General features: G+C 49.9%; 1 protein-coding gene across 2 annotated transcripts in view; it reads right to left on the bottom strand.

Moving 5' to 3' along the window:
* Positions 1-3,035: 3,035 nt before the first annotated feature.
* Positions 3,036-15,543, bottom strand: part of aimp1b (aminoacyl tRNA synthetase complex interacting multifunctional protein 1b) — a 53,045-nt gene continuing 40,537 nt past the window's right edge. For both annotated transcript variants that reach the window (XM_031791582.1, XM_031791581.1), the window contains exons 5-7: positions 6,753-6,955; positions 5,731-5,929; positions 3,036-3,500 (exon numbers count right to left, since the gene is read on the bottom strand). In XM_031791582.1, the coding sequence (XP_031647442.1) occupies positions 3,334-3,500; positions 5,731-5,929; positions 6,753-6,905 (519 nt within the window). In that variant the 5' untranslated portion in view covers positions 6,906-6,955 and the 3' untranslated portion in view covers positions 3,036-3,333. The remainder of the gene's footprint in view (positions 3,501-5,730; positions 5,930-6,752; positions 6,956-15,543) is intronic.

Here is a 15,543-nt window from a genome sequence, read left to right on the forward strand (position 1 = left end):
CTCTATAGTGTTGGGTCATGGTGAGGTTCTCTCTCCCTCCCTCTATAGTGTTGGGTCGTAGTGAGGTTCTCTCTCCCTCCCTCTATAGTGTTGGGTCGTAGTGAGGTTCTCTCCCTCCCTCTATAGTGTTGGGTCTTAGTGAGGTTCTCTCTCCCTCCCTCTATAGTGTTGGGTCATAGTGAGGTTCTCTCTCCCTCCCTCTATAGTGTTGGGTCGTAGTGAGGTTCTCTCTCCCTCCCTCTATAGTGTTGGGGTCGTAGTGAGGTTCTCCCTCCCTCTATAGTGTTGGGTCGTAGTGAGGTTCTCCCTCCCTCTATAGTGTTGGGTCGTAGTGAGGTTCTCTCCCTCCCTCTATAGTGTTGGGTCGTAGTGAGGTTCTCTCTCCCTCTATAGTGTTGGGTCGTAGTGAGGTTCTCTCTCCCTCTATAGTGTTGGGTCGTAGTGAGGTTCTCTCTCCCTCTATAGTGTTGGGTCGTGGTGAGGTTCTCTCTCCCTCCCTCTATAGTGTTGGGTCGTAGTGAGGTTCTCCCTCCCTCCCTCTATAGTGTTGGGTCGTAGTGAGGTTCTCTCTCCCTCTATAGTGTTGAGTCGTAGAGAGGTTCTCTCTCCCTCTATAGTGTTGGGTCGTAGTGAGATTCTCTCTCCCTCTATAGTGTTGGGTCGTAGTGAGGTTCTCTCTCCCTCTATAGTGTTGGGTCGTAGTGAGGTTCTCTCTCCCTCCCTCTATAGTGTTGGGTCGTAGTGAGGTTCTCTCCCTCCCTCTATAGTGTTGGGTCTTAGTGAGGTTCTCTCTCCCTCCCTCTATAGTTTGGGTCGTGGTGAGGTTCTCTCTTCCTCCCTCTATAGTGTTGGGTCGTAGTGAGGTTCTCTCTCCCTCCCTCTATAGTGTTGGGTCGTAGTGAGGTTCTCTCCCTCCCTCTATAGTGTTGGGTTTTAGTGAGGTTCTCTCTCCCTCCCTCTATAGTGTTGGGTCGTAGTGAGGTTCTCTCTCCCTCCCTCTATAGTGTTGGGTCGTAGTGAGGTTCTCTCTCCCTCCCTCTATAGTGTTGGGTGTAGTGAGGTTCTCCCTCCCTCTATAGTGTTGGGTCGTAGTGAGGTTCTCCCTCCCTCTATAGTGTTGGGTCGTAGTGAGGTTCTCTCCCTCCCTCTATAGTGTTGGGTCGTAGTGAGGTTCTCTCTCCCTCCCTCTATAGTGTTGGGTGTAGTGAGGTTCTCCCTCCCTCTATAGTGTTGGGTCGTAGTGAGGTTCTCCCTCCCTCTATAGTGTTGGGTCGTAGTGAGGTTCTTTCCCTCCCTCTATAGTGTTGGGTCGTAGTGAGGTTCTCTCTCCCTCCCTCTATAGTGTTGGGTGTAGTGAGGTTCTCCCTCCCTCTATAGTGTTGGGTCGTAGTGAGGTTCTCCCTCCCTCTATAGTGTTGGGTCTTAGTGAGATTCTCTCTCCCTCTATAGTGTTGGGTCGTAGTGAGGTTCTCTCTCCCTCTATAGTGTTGGGTCGTAGTGAGGTTCTCTCTCCCTCCCTCTATAGTGTTGGGTCGTAGTGAGGTTCTCTCTCCCTCCCTCTATAGTGTTGGGTCGTAGTGAGTGTCTCTCTCCCTCCCTCTATAGTGTTGGGTGTAGTGAGGTTCTCCCTCCCTCTATAGTGTTGGGTCGTAGTGAGGTTCTCCCTCCCTCTATAGTGTTGGGTCGTAGTGAGGTTCTCTCCCTCCCTCTATAGTGTTGGGTCGTAGTGAGGTTCTCTCTCCCTCTATAGTGTTGGGTCGTAGTGAGGTTCTCTCTCCCTCTATAGTGTTGGGTCGTGGTGAGGTTCTCTCTCCCTCTATAGTGTTGGGTCGTAGTGAGGTTCTCTCTCCCTCCCTCTATAGTGTTGGGTCGTAGTGAGGTTCTCTCTCCCTCTATAGTGTTGGGTCGTAGTGAGGTTCTCTCTCCCTCTATAGTGTTGGGTCGTAGTGAGGTTCTCTCTCCCTCTATAGTGTTGGGTCGTAGTGAGGTTCTCTCCCTCCCTCTATAGTGTTGGGTCGTAGTGAGGTTCTCTCTCCCTCTATAGTGTTGGGTCGTAGTGAGGTTCTCTCTCCCTCTATAGTGTTGGGTCGTGGTGAGGTTCTCTCTCCCTCTATAGTGTTGGGTCGTAGTGAGGTTCTCTCTCCCTCCCTCTATAGTGTTGGGTCGTAGTGAGGTTCTCTCTCCCTCCCTCTATAGTGTTGGGTCGTAGTGAGGTTCTCTCTCCCTCCCTCTATAGTGTTGGGTGTAGTGAGGTTCTCCCTCCCTCTATAGTGTTGGGTCGTAGTGAGGTTCTCCCTCCCTCTATAGTGTTGGGTCGTAGTGAGGTTCTCTCCCTCCCTCTATAGTGTTGGGTCGTAGTGAGGTTCTCTCTCCCTCTATAGTGTTGGGTCGTAGTGAGGTTCTCTCTCCCTCTATAGTGTTGGGTCGTGGTGAGGTTCTCTCTCCCTCTATAGTGTTGGGTCGTAGTGAGGTTCTCTCTCCCTCCCTCTATAGTGTTGGGTCGTAGTGAGGTTCTCCCTCCCTCTATAGTGTTGGGTCGTAGTGAGGTTCTCTCCCTCCCTCTATAGTGTTGGGTCGTAGTGAGGTTCTCTCTCCCTCTATAGTGTTGGGGTCGTTGTGAGGTTCTCTCTCCCTCTATAGTGTTGGGTCGTGGTGAGGTTCTCTCTCCCTCTATAGTGTTGGGTCGTAGTGAGGTTCTCTCTCCCTCCCTCTATAGTGTTGGGTCGTAGTGAGGTTCTCTCTCCCTCTATAGTGTTGGGTCGTAGTGAGGTTCTCTCTCCCTCTATAGTGTTGGGTCGTAGTGAGGTTCTCTCTCCCTCTATAGTGTTGGGGTCGTAGTGAGGTTCTCTCTCTCTCTATAGTGTTGGGTCGTAGTGAGGTTCTCTCTCCCTCTATAGTGTTGGGTCGTAGTGAGGTTCTCTCTCCCTCTATAGTGTTGGGTCGTAGTGAGGTTCTCTCTCCCTCTATAGTGTTGGGTCATAGTGAGGTTCTTTGTTTTATAATCTACATCAGGAAAAATATAGAAATCCACCATGTTTCAACATTTGTTCAAAACTTTATTGAAAGTTCCTCATATTCTGACAACAGCAATCAGCTTAAAGCTTACCCAGAAGTGTGTGTATCTGTCTGTGTGTCTTCCTCTATGTGTGTGTGTGTGTGTGTGTGTGTGTGTGTGTGTGTGTGTGTGTGTGTGTGTGTGTGTGTGTGTATGTGTGTGTGTGTTGGTGCGTGTTGTTCCTCTATGTGTGTGTGTGTGTGTGTGTGTGTGTCTATGTGTGTGTGTGTGTGTGTGTGTGTGTGTGTGTGTGTGTGTGTGCGTGTCTGACTGTGTGTTTATTTGATACTGCTGTTGGTGAGGGTTGGGGTTCTACAGAGGCCTTTCCCCCGCACCTCAAACCCCACCCCCCTGTAGGTGGCCACGCCCCTGGAGTCCGTCTGCAGATCAGGAAGGATCTGCTCCCACACCTTCTCTCTGGGGCTCAGCTCCCGGTCTGGCTCCCCTAGTGGACAGGAGGATACATTACATACTATTAACTCTAACACGCCTTCTCTCTGGGGCTCAGCTCCCGGTCTGGCTCCCCTAGTGGACAGGAGGATACATTACATACTATTAACTCTAACACGCCTTCTCTCTGGGGCTCAGCTCCCGGTCTGGCTCCCCTAGTGGACAGGAGGATATATGACATATTATTAACTCTAACCCTAACACACCTTCTCTCTGGGGCTCAGCTCCCGGTCTGGCTCCCCTAGTGGACAGGAGGATATATGACATATTATTAACTCTAACCCTAACACACCTTCTCTCTGGGGCTCAGCTCCCGGTCTGGCTCCCCTAGTGGACAGGAGGATATATGACATATTATTAACTCTAACCCTAACACACCTTCTCTCTGGGGCTCAGCTCCCGGTCTGGCTCCCCTAGTGGACAGGAGGATATATGACATATTATTAACTCTAACCCTAACACACCTTCTCTCTGGGGCTCAGCTCCCGGTCTGGCTCCCCTAGTGGACAGGAGGATATATGACATATTATTAACTCTAACCCTAACACACCTTCTCTCTGGGGCTCAGCTCCCGGTCTGGCTCCCCTAGTGGACAGGAGTATATATTACATACTATTAACTCTAACACTAACACACCTTCTCTCTGGGGCTCAGCTCCCGGTCTGGCTCCCCTAGTGGACAGGAGGATATATGACATATTATTAACTCTAACCCTAACACACCTTCTCTCTGGCGCTCAGCTCCCGGTCCGGCTCCCCTAGTGGACAGGAGGATATATTACATACTATTAACTCTAACCCTAACACACCTTCTCTCTGGGGCTCAGCTCCCGGTCCGGCTCCCCTAGTGGACAGGAGGATATATGACATATTATTAACTCTAACCCTAACACACCTTCTCTCTGGGGCTCAGCTCCCGGTCTGGCTCCCCTAGTGGACAGGAGTATATATTACATACTATTAACTCTAACACTAACACACCTTCTCTCTGGGGCTCAGCTCCCGGTCTGGCTCCCCTAGTGGACAGGAGGATATATGACATATTATTAACTCTAACCCTAACACACCTTCTCTCTGGGGCTCAGCTCCCGGTCTGGCTCCCCTAGTGGACAGGAGGATATATGTCATATTATTAACTCTAACCCTAACACACCTTCTCTCTGGGGCTCAGCTCCCGGTCTGGCTCCCCTAGCGGACAGGAGGATATATGACATATTATTAACTCTAACCCTAACACACCTTCTCTCTGGGGCTCAGCTCCCGGTCTGGCTCCCCTAGTGGACAGGAGGATATATGACATATTATTAACTCTAACCCTAACACACCTTCTCTCTGGGGCTCAGCTCCCGGTCTGGCTCCCCTAGTGGACAGGAGGATATATTACATATTATTAACCCTAACACACCTTCTCTCTGGGGCTCAGCTCCCGGTCTGGCTCCCCTAGTGGACAGGAGGATACATTACATACTATTATTAACCCTAACTCTAATAACCATAGCTTCAACATTAGCACTAGCCTCAAGTTAAGGACTCACTTGCAGTTATAGAAACAAAACAGAACAATGTAGTTACCAGGGTGATAGAAAGATGAATGTAGTTACCAGGGTGATATAGAAAGATGAATGTAGTTACCAGGGTGATAGAAAGATGAATGTAGTTACCAGGGTGATAGAAAGATGAATGTAGTTACCAGGGTGATAGAAATATGAATGTAGTTACCAGGGTGATAGAAAGATGAATGTAGTTACCAGGGTGATAGAAAGATGAATGTAGTTACCAGGGTGATAGAAATATGAATGTAGTTACCAGGGTGATAGAAAGATGAATGTAGTTACCAGGGTGATAGAAAGATGAATGTAGTTACCAGGGTGATAGAAAGAGGAATGTAGTTACCAGGGTGATAGAAAGATGAATGTAGTTACCAGGGTGATAGAAAGAGGAATGTAGTTACCAGGGTGATAGAAAGATGAATGTAGTTACCAGGGTGATAGAAAGAGGAATGTAGTTACCAGGGTGATAGAAAGAGGAATGTAGTTACCAGGGTGATATAAAGATGAATGTAGTTACCAGGGTGATAGAAAGAGCAATGTAGTTACCAGGGTGATATAGAAAGAGGAATGTAGTTACCAGGGTGATATAGAAAGAGGAATGTAGTTACCAGGGTGATATAGAAAGAGCAATGTAGTATGTGTGTTTGTGTGTGTGTGTGTGTGTGTGGGAAGTTACCAGGATAATCGTAGAAAGTGACCCTGTCCCCAGGTACAGCGTTAGTGGGTGGCTCCAGAAACTCCACCTGGGCGTCATCATCGTTATCGCTATCATGGACGTTAGGGGCGGAGCCACAGAGAACCATCGCCGTGGAGACCACGCCTTTCACCCGACAGGGACGCACATTGCACAGCAACACCGCCAGACGACCCTGAAGCTACACACACAGGCACACACATCAGAGAGAAAGATACACTCTCTCTGAATAATAACAATTTACACACTCTCTAAATAACAACACTTCTAGAGAAAGATACACTCTAAATAATGACCTAGCACTGATTTCATTTTATTTTTGCCAAACACTGACAGCCAGTGAGTGATATGAGAGATGACGGTGTGTGTGTTTGATGGTGAAAGTGTGTGTGTGTGTGTGTGTGACAGCGTTTAGGTCCTGTTCAGCATGGTGGTATGTGTTGTGTATCTCTGGCCACACAGAAGCATTGTTAAAAGTCTGTCACTACAGACTGGTGTCTCTGACACATCAAACAGGTGTGTGTGTGTGTGTGTGTGTGTGTGTACAGTATGGGTTGTCTGAGACAGGAATTATTTTCTGCACAGTGGTCAGCTGTTTGACAACACATAGAGACTGCTGGTCAGAGTCCCACTTTAAACTACATGACAACACACTGTCTAAAGGAGACAGGAGACTCACAGAGAAGTATGTAACCTGTGTGTGACCTGTGTGTGTGACCTGTGTGTGTAACCTGTGTGCGTAACCTGTGTGTGACCTGTGTGTGTGACCTGTGTGCGTGACCTGTGTGTGTAACCTGTGTGCATAACCTGTGTGTGTGACCTGTGTGCGTAACCTGTGTGTGTAACCTGTGTGCATAACCTGTGTGTGTGACCTGTGTGCGTAACCTGTGTGTGTGACCTGTGTGCGTGACCTGTGTGTGTGACCTGTGTGTGTAACCTGTGTGTGTGACCTGTGTGTTTAACCTGTGTGTGTGTGAGTGACCTGTGTGTGACCTTTGACCTACCTGTTCCTTAGGTATGTGTCGTAGCGCGCTGACCACCGTGCGGGGGGCAGGCTCTCCCAGATCCACTTCCTGGACATACAGAGCCCCGGCCAATGGGTGGTAGCGGACGCCAACGATCCGACCAATCCGCAGGTCGAGGCGAGACACGTCCATGCGAGGCTCCTCCTCTAACGCAGACTCAGAGTTTGTTCTCTCCCTCCTTCCTGAGAGAGAGACAGAGAGAGAGAGAGACAGAGGGAGAGAGAGAGAGAGAGACAAGAGAGAGAGAGAGAGAGGGAGAGAGACAGAGAGGGAATTGAGAGAGAGAGAGAGAGAGAGACAGAGAGAGAGAGAAAGAGAGGGAATTGAGAGAGAGAGAGAGAGAGAGAGACAGAGAGAGAGAGAGAGAGAGGGAATTGAGAGAGAGGGAGAGAGAGAGAGAGAGGGGAGAGAGGGGCGGGGCCTACGCCAGGGTTGCAATCTGAGCCCTGCACTCTTCAATATTTACATCAACGAATTGGCCACTATCTAGAACAATCCTTAGCCCCTGGTCTCCACAATTCACAGGCTAAATGTCTGCTCTTTGCACCTGGCCTACAACAGCACCTGGCCTACAGCAGCACCTGGCCTACTGCAGCACCTGGCCTACAGCAGAGCCTGGACCTGCTAGAGCAGTACTTCCAGACCAAAAATACTAAAATAATGATTTTCCAGAGAAGATCCAGATCTCAGGGAATTAGGCCAAAGTTCTCAATTGGTACAAAATATATAGAGTACTGCACACACTACAATTACTGAGGTTTAAATATATAGAGTAATGCACACACTACAATTACTGAGGTTTAAATATATAGAGTACTGCACACACTACAATTACTGAGGTTTAAATATATAGAGTAATGCACACACTACAATTACTGAGGTTTAAATATATAGAGTACTGTACCCACTACAATTACTGAGGTTTAAATATATAGAGTACTACACACACTACAATTACTGAGGTTTAAATATATAGAGTACTGTACACACTACAATTACTGAGGTTTAAATATATAGAGTACTGCACACACTACAATTACTGAGGTTTAAATATATAGAGTACTGAACACACTACAATTACTGAGGTTTAAATATATAGAGTACTACACACACTACAATTACTGAGGTTTAAATATATAGAGTAATGTACACACTACAATTACTGTACTGAGGTTTAAATATATAGAGTACTGTACACACTACAATTACTGAGGTTTAAATATATAGAGTACTACACACACACTACAATTACTGAGGTTTAAAAATAAGCTCAACTGGACACCTTAATGATGCAGTGAATGAGCTGAGAGAGAAAGCACGCAGGGCATTCTACACCATTAAAAAACTAATTCAAATTGAAATACTTATTCAAAGCAGGCTAAAACTAATTGAATATGTCATTGAACCAATTGCACTTTATGGCAGCGAGGTGTGGGATCCCACTTGCAGATTTCACCCAATGGGACAAACACACCATTGAAACCCTGCATGCAGAGTTCTGTAAGATTCTTCTACATGTCCAGAGGAAAACTACAAACAATGCATGCAAACTATTTGACCATGGTTACTGATCATGGCCAAATAGATAGAGTTAGAGTTCAGATAGAGTTCAGTGTGTCAAATCTGAGAGCCTGTTGTCCAGACCTCTGGCAGTTTCTATGGGGGTGCCACAGGGTTCAATTCTTGGACCGACTATTTTCTCTGTATCTATCAATGATGTTGCTCTTGCTGCTGGTGATTCTCTGATCCACCTCTACGCAGACGACACCATTCTGTATACCTCTGGCCCCTCCTTGGACACTGTGTTAACTAACCTCCAGACGAGCTGCAATGCCATACAATCTCCTTCCGTAGCCTTTGCTTTCCTAACTGCCTGTGTATATTGGTTTCTAACTTCCCTGAAAAGTTGCATATCACAGGGAATATTTGATGCTAATGCAGTCCGCCACAGGATGTTTTTGTGCTGGTCAAGGGCAGACAGGTCTGGAGTCAACCAAGGACTATATCTGTTCTTAGTTCTACATTTTTTGAATGGGGCATGCTTATTTATGATGGTGAGGAAAGCACCATCATAAAGAATAACCAGGATAACCAGGCATCCTCTACTGACGGAATGAGGTCAATATCCTTCCAGGATACCTGGGCCAGGTCGATTGGAAAGGCCTGCTCGCTGAAGTGTTTCAGGGAGCGTTTGACAGTGATGAGGGGTGGTCGTTTGACTGCAGACCCATTATGGATGCAGGCAATGAGGCAGTGATTGCCGAGATCATCTGTCACTCCAGTGTTCATTTGCTTTGTTGTAATTACTTCACCACTATGGCCTTACTTCATTTGTACAGATTTTCTATTGTGCTATTGACTGTTGTTTATCCCATGTGTAACTCTGTGTAGTTGTTTTTTGTCACACTGCTTTGCTTTATCTTGGCCAGGTTTCAGTTGTAAATGAGAACTTGTTCTCGACTAGCCTCCCTGGTTAAATAAAGGTGTTCTCAACTAGCCTACCTGGTTAAATAAAGGTGTTCTCAACTAGCCTACCTGGTTAAATAAAGGTGTTCTCAACTAGCCTACCTGGTTAAATAAAGGTGTTCTCAACTAGCCTACATGGTTAAATAAAGGTGTTCTCAACTGGCCTACCTGGTTAAATAAAAGGTGAAATAAAATGTCAAAAATATAAAGAAATTAGAGAGTCATTTTCCCAAATTTGAAACCCTTATTCAAGATTTCAAAGACCTCACTGATGAGGATAGGCTACCCGTCCTGTTGGGGGAGGACGCAGAGAGGTGTGTGTTGGCAGCGCACTACATTGCTGCCTGGCATAAGATGAGGGACCGTGTCTGACAGACCAACCAACCTGCCCTTGATTATTGCTGTTGTCCCATTGACAATATTGATTATTATTATATTAATTATGTTAATACTGTAAATCTCCAAAGTAAGCTTTGGCAATATGTATAGTGATATGTCATGCCAATAGAGCAAATTGAATTGAATTGAGTGAGAGAGAGAGAGAGAGAGAGAGAGAGAGAGAGAGAAAGAGAGGGGGGGGGAGGGGGAGAGGGAGAGAGAGAGAGAGAGGGGGGAGAGGGGGAGAGAGAGAGAGAGAGAGAGAGAGAGAGAGAGAGAGAGAGGGAGGGAGTTGGAGAGAGAGAGGGGGGGGGAGGGAGAGGGAGAGAGAGAGAGAGAGAGAGAGAGAGAGAGAGAGAGAGAGAGAGAGGGAGGGAGTTGGAGAGAGAGAGGGGGGAGAGGGGGAGAGAGAGAGAGAGAGAGAGAGAGAGAGAGAGAGAGAGAGGGAGGGAGTTGGAGAGAGAGAGGGGGGGGAGGGAGAGGGAGAGAGAGAGAGAGAGAGAGAGAGAGAGAGAGAGAGAGAGAGAGAGAGAGAGAGAGAGAGGGAGAGGGAGAGAGAGAGAGAGAGAGAGAGAGAGAGAGAGAGGGAGAGATTGTAACAGGCAACCTCAACCCTCAGTCTCGCTACCAGTATCCCCTCCAACATTCCCACCACATCCACAGACCCCTGTCCCAGAATACTGTTCTTTCGGGTCTTCCATATCGCTAATTTAGCTGCCCCTAACACAAAATTAAGCAACACAACTAGACCCTATTGACTAAACCCAGACTTTCGCCCAAATATAAACAGTTGGGAAGAGAAAACCTCTCTCAACGTTGAGAACCAATCAGTGATCAGTTCAATCATCCTGACCAACCTGGGACACAGTAAAACAGATGTGCCAGAGTTTCAGACTCTGAACTCTTTCAACACAGAATGGACACTCTTCCCCAACAGTAGGGTCCAGGTGTACCAGATACATATTGGACACCCCTCCCCAACAGTAGGATCCAGGTGTACAAGATGAGGAATGGACACCCCTCCCCAACAGTAGGATCCAGGTGTACCAGATGCAGAATGGACAGCCCTCCCCAACAGTAGGGTCCATGTGTACCAGATGCAGAATGGACAGCCCTCCCCAACAGTAGGATCCAGGTGTACCAGATGCAGAATGGACACCCCTCCCCAACAGTAGGATCCAGGTGTACCAGATGCAGAATGGACACCCCTCCCCAACAGTAGGGTCCAGGTGTACCAGATGAGGAATGGACACCCCTCCCCAACAGTAGGGTCCAGGTGTACCAGATGAGGAATGGACACCCCTCACCCCCCCTGGCTATGGCTCCATGTACTATCCTCCATTGGAGGTCAGCTGTCCTCTTATCAATAGGCAGTTTGTATAATGATCGCCAACAGCCTTTCGGGGAGGCAGCTGGACCAAACACACCCGCCCACCTTGTCGATTTGACCCCTTCCAAGGAAGAAGCATGGGACACTTTTACACATTATGTACATGTCCTTCTTTCCCAGCTCCTTGAACTCCCCCAGCTCCTTGAACTCCCCCAGCTCCTTGAACTCCCCCAGCTCCTTGAACTCCCCCAGCTCCGGGGGAGTTCGCACCTGGTAACCGTGGAGCTGACCCTATCTGAATCCCCCCTGGTAACCGTGGAGCGGTCCTATCTGAGTCCCCCCTGGTAACCGTGGAGCAGACCCTATCTGAATCCCCCCTGGTAACCGTGGAGCGGTCCTATCTGAGTCCCCCCTGGTAACCGTGGAGCAGACCCTATCTGAATCCCCCCTGGTAACCGTGGAGCGGTCCTATCTGAGTCCCCCCTGGTAACCATGGAGCAGACCCTATCTGAATCCCCTGGTAACCGTGGAGCGGTCCTATCTGTAGTCCCCTGGTAACTGTGGAGCTGACCCTATCTGAAGCCCCCTGGTAACCGTGGAGCGGACCCTATCTGAAGCCCCCTGGTAACCGTGGAGCTGACCCTATCTGAAGCCCCCTGGTAACCGTGGAGCTGACCCTATCTGAAGCCTCCTGGTAACCGTGGAGCGGACCCTATCTGAATCCCCTGGTAACCGTGGAGCGGTCCTATCTGAAGCCCCCCTGGTAACCGTGGAGCTGGCCCTATCTGAATCCCCCTGGTAACCGTGGAGCGGTCCTATCTGAAGCCCCCCTGGGAACCGTGGAGCGGTCCTATCTGAGTCCCCCCTGGTAACCGTGGAGCAGACCCTATCTGAATCCCCCCTGGTAACCATGGAGCAGACCCTATCTGAATCCCCTGGTAACCGTGGAGCGGTCCTATCTGAAGTCCCCTGGTAACCATGGAGCAGACCCTATCTGAAGCCACCTGTGTGACCGTGGAGCTGACCCTATCTGAAGCCCCCTGGTAACCGTGGAGCGGACCCTATCTGAAGCCCCCTGGTAACCGTGGAGCTGACCCTATCTGAAGCCCCCTGGTAACCGTGGAGCGGACCCTATCTGAAGCCCCCTGGTAACCGTGGAGAAGACCCTATTCGAATCCCCTGGTAACCGTGGAGCAGACCCTATCTGAATCCCCCCTGGTAACCGTGGAGCAGACCCTATCTGAATCCCCCCTGGTAACCGTGGAGCGGACCCTATCTGAATCCCCTGGTAACCATGGAGCAGACCCTATCTGAATCCCCTGGTAACCGTGGAGCAGACCCTATCTGAAGCCCCCTGGTAACCATGGAGCAGACCCTATCTGAAGCCCCCTGGTAACTGTGGAGCAGACCCTATCTGAATCCCCTGGTAACCGTGGAGCAGACTCTATCTGAAGCCCCCTGGTAACCGTGGAGCGGTCCTATCTGAAGCCCCCTGGTAACCGTGGAGCGGTCCTATCTGAATCCCTCCTGGTAACCGTGGAGCGGACCCTATCTGAATCCCCCCTGGTAACCGTGGAGCGGTCCTATCTGAAGCCCCCCTGGTAGCCGTGGAGCGGTCCTATCTGAATCCCCCCTGGTAACCATGGAGCAAACCCTATCTGAATCCCCTGGTAACCGTGGAGCTGACCCTATCTGAAGCCCCTGGTAACCGTGGAGCTGACCCTATCTGAAGCCCCCTGGTAACCGTGGAGCTGACCCTATCTGAAGCCCCCTGGTAACCGTGGAGCTGACCTATCTGAAGCCCCCTGGTAACCGTGGAGCTGACCCTATCTGAAGCCCCCTGGTAACCGTGGAGCTGACCCTATCTGAAGCCCCCTGGTAACCGTGGAGCGGACCCTATCTGAAGCCCCCTGGTAACCGTGGAGCGGACCCTATCTGAAGCCCCCTGGTAACCGTGGAGCGGACCCTATCTGAAGCCTCCTGGTAACCATGGAGCAAACCCTATCTGAATCCCCTGGTAACCGTGGAGCTGACCCTATCTGAAGCCCCTGGTAACCGTGGAGCTGACCCTATCTGAAGCCCCTGGTAACCGTGGAGCTGACCCTATCTGAAGCCCCCTGGTAACCGTGGAGCTGACCCTATCTGAAGCCCCTGGTAACCGTGGAGCTGACCCTATCTGAAGCCCCTGGTAACCGTGGAGCTGACCCTATCTGAAGCCCCTGGTAACCGTGGAAGCTGACCCTATCTGAAGCCCCTGGTAACCGTGGAGCTGACCCTATCTGAAGCCCCTGGTAACCGTGGAGCTGACCCTATCTGAAGCCCCCTGGTAACCGTGGAGCTGACCCTATCTGAAGCCCCTGGTAACCGTGGAGCAGACCCTATCTGAATCCCCTGGTAACCGTGGAGCAGACCCTATCTGAAGCCCCCTGGTAACCATGGAGCAGACCCTATCTGAAGCCCCCTGGTAACTGTGGAGCAGACCCTATCTGAATCCCCTGGTAACCGTGGAGCAGACTCTATCTGAAGCCCCCTGGTAACCGTGGAGCGGTCCTATCTGAAGCCCCCCTGGTAACCGTGGAGCGGTCCTATCTGAATCCCTCCTGGTAACCGTGGAGCGGACCCTATCTGAATCCCCCCTGGTAACCGTGGAGCGGTCCTATCTGAAGCCCCCCTGGTAGCCGTGGAGCGGTCCTATCTGAATCCCCCCTGGTAACCATGGAGCAAACCCTATCTGAATCCCCTGGTAACCGTGGAGCTGACCCTATCTGAAGCCCCCTGGTAACCGTGGAGCTGACCCTATCTGAAGCCCCCTGGTAACCGTGGAGCTGACCCTATCTGAAGCCCCCTGGTAACCGTGGAGCTGACCCTATCTGAAGCCCCCTGGTAACCGTGGAGCTGACCCTATCTGAAGCCCCCTGGTAACCGTGGAGCTGACCCTATCTGAAGCCCCCTGGTAACCGTGGAGCGGACCCTATCTGAAGCCCCCTGGTAACCGTGGAGCGGACCCTATCTGAAGCCCCCTGGTAACCGTGGAGCGGACCCTATCTGAAGCCTCCTGGTAACCATGGAGCAAACCCTATCTGAATCCCCTGGTAACCGTGGAGCTGACCCTATCTGAAGCCCCTGGTAACCGTGGAGCTGACCCTATCTGAAGCCCCTGGTAACCGTGGAGCTGACCCTATCTGAAGCCCCCTGGTAACCGTGGAGCTGACCCTATCTGAAGCCCCTGGTAACCGTGGAGCTGACCCTATCTGAAGCCCTGGTAACCGTGGAGCTGACCCTATCTGAAGCCCCTGGTAACCGTGGAGCTGACCCTATCTGAAGCCCCTGGTAACCGTGGAGCTGACCCTATCTGAAGCCCCCTGGTAACCGTGGAGCTGACCCTATCTGAAGCCCCCTGGTAACCGTGGAGCGGTCCTATCTGAAGCCCCCTGGTAACCGTGGAGCGGACCTCGCCTACCCACAGAGATTCACTCTTTCCCCAGTTGGCTCTACCTGAGGAGGCCCCCTCATACACCTTTAGAGCGTTTGACAGAACCTTAACATCCTCCTATAATAAAAACTGTAACCTCATTTGCATAAAAAGACTTCCTGTGTGTTCAGTCAGTTCTGGACAGATCCTCTTTATTAGCTACAGATATTATGAGCACTGCTGCCTATTGAACGTGTGTGTGTGTGTGTGTGTGTGTGTGTGTGTGTGTGTGTGTGTGTGTGTGTGTGTGTGTGTGTGCATGCTTTGTGTACAGTATGTGTGTCTCTCTCCCTACTAGCCACACATCATCTTCTTCCTGGTCAAATTGGTGAGTTGGTCCTAGGTTGAGTTCATGTTGCCAGAAGGTTGTCGTTGTAATGTTACTGTGTCTAACACTGAAACAAGGAAATCCCTAGATTTTGCTCGTCTGAAGTAGAGTATCTCATGATAAGCTGTAGACCACAATATTTGCCAAGAGAGTTTTCATCTATACTTTTCGTGGCTGTTTATTTACCACCACAGACAGATGTTGGCACGAAGACCTCAGTCAGCTGTATAAGGAAATAAGCAAACAGGAAACCGCTCACCCAGAGGCGGCGCTCCTAGTGGCCGGGGACTTTAACGCAGGAAAACTGAAATCAATCTTACCTCATTTCTATCAACAAGTTAAAGGTGCAACCAGAGGAAGAAAAAAAACCTCTAGACCATCTTTAGGGTCCAGGTGTATATTGGACACCCCTCCCCATCTTTACTCCACACAGAGACCCGTACAAAGCTCTCCCTCGCCCTCCATTTGGTCTAATCTGACCATAATTCCATCCTCCTGATTCCTGCTAAAGCAGGAAGTACCAGTGACTCGCTCAATACGGAAGTGGTCAGATGACACAGATGCTACACTACAGGACTGTTTTTCTAGCACAGACTGGAATATGTTCCAGGATTCATCCAATGGCATTGAGGCGTACACCACATCAGTCACTGGCTTCATCAATAAGTGCATCGATGACGTCATCCCCACAGTGACAGTACGTACATAACCCAACCAGAAGCCATGGATTACAGGTAACATCCCCACTGAGATAAAAGGGTAGAGTTGCCGCTTTCAAGGAGCGGGACTCTATCCC

The sequence above is a fragment of the Oncorhynchus kisutch genome, linkage group LG16 (genome assembly GCF_002021735.2).
Source record: "Oncorhynchus kisutch isolate 150728-3 linkage group LG16, Okis_V2, whole genome shotgun sequence".
Classification (NCBI taxonomy): domain Eukaryota; kingdom Metazoa; phylum Chordata; class Actinopteri; order Salmoniformes; family Salmonidae; genus Oncorhynchus; species Oncorhynchus kisutch.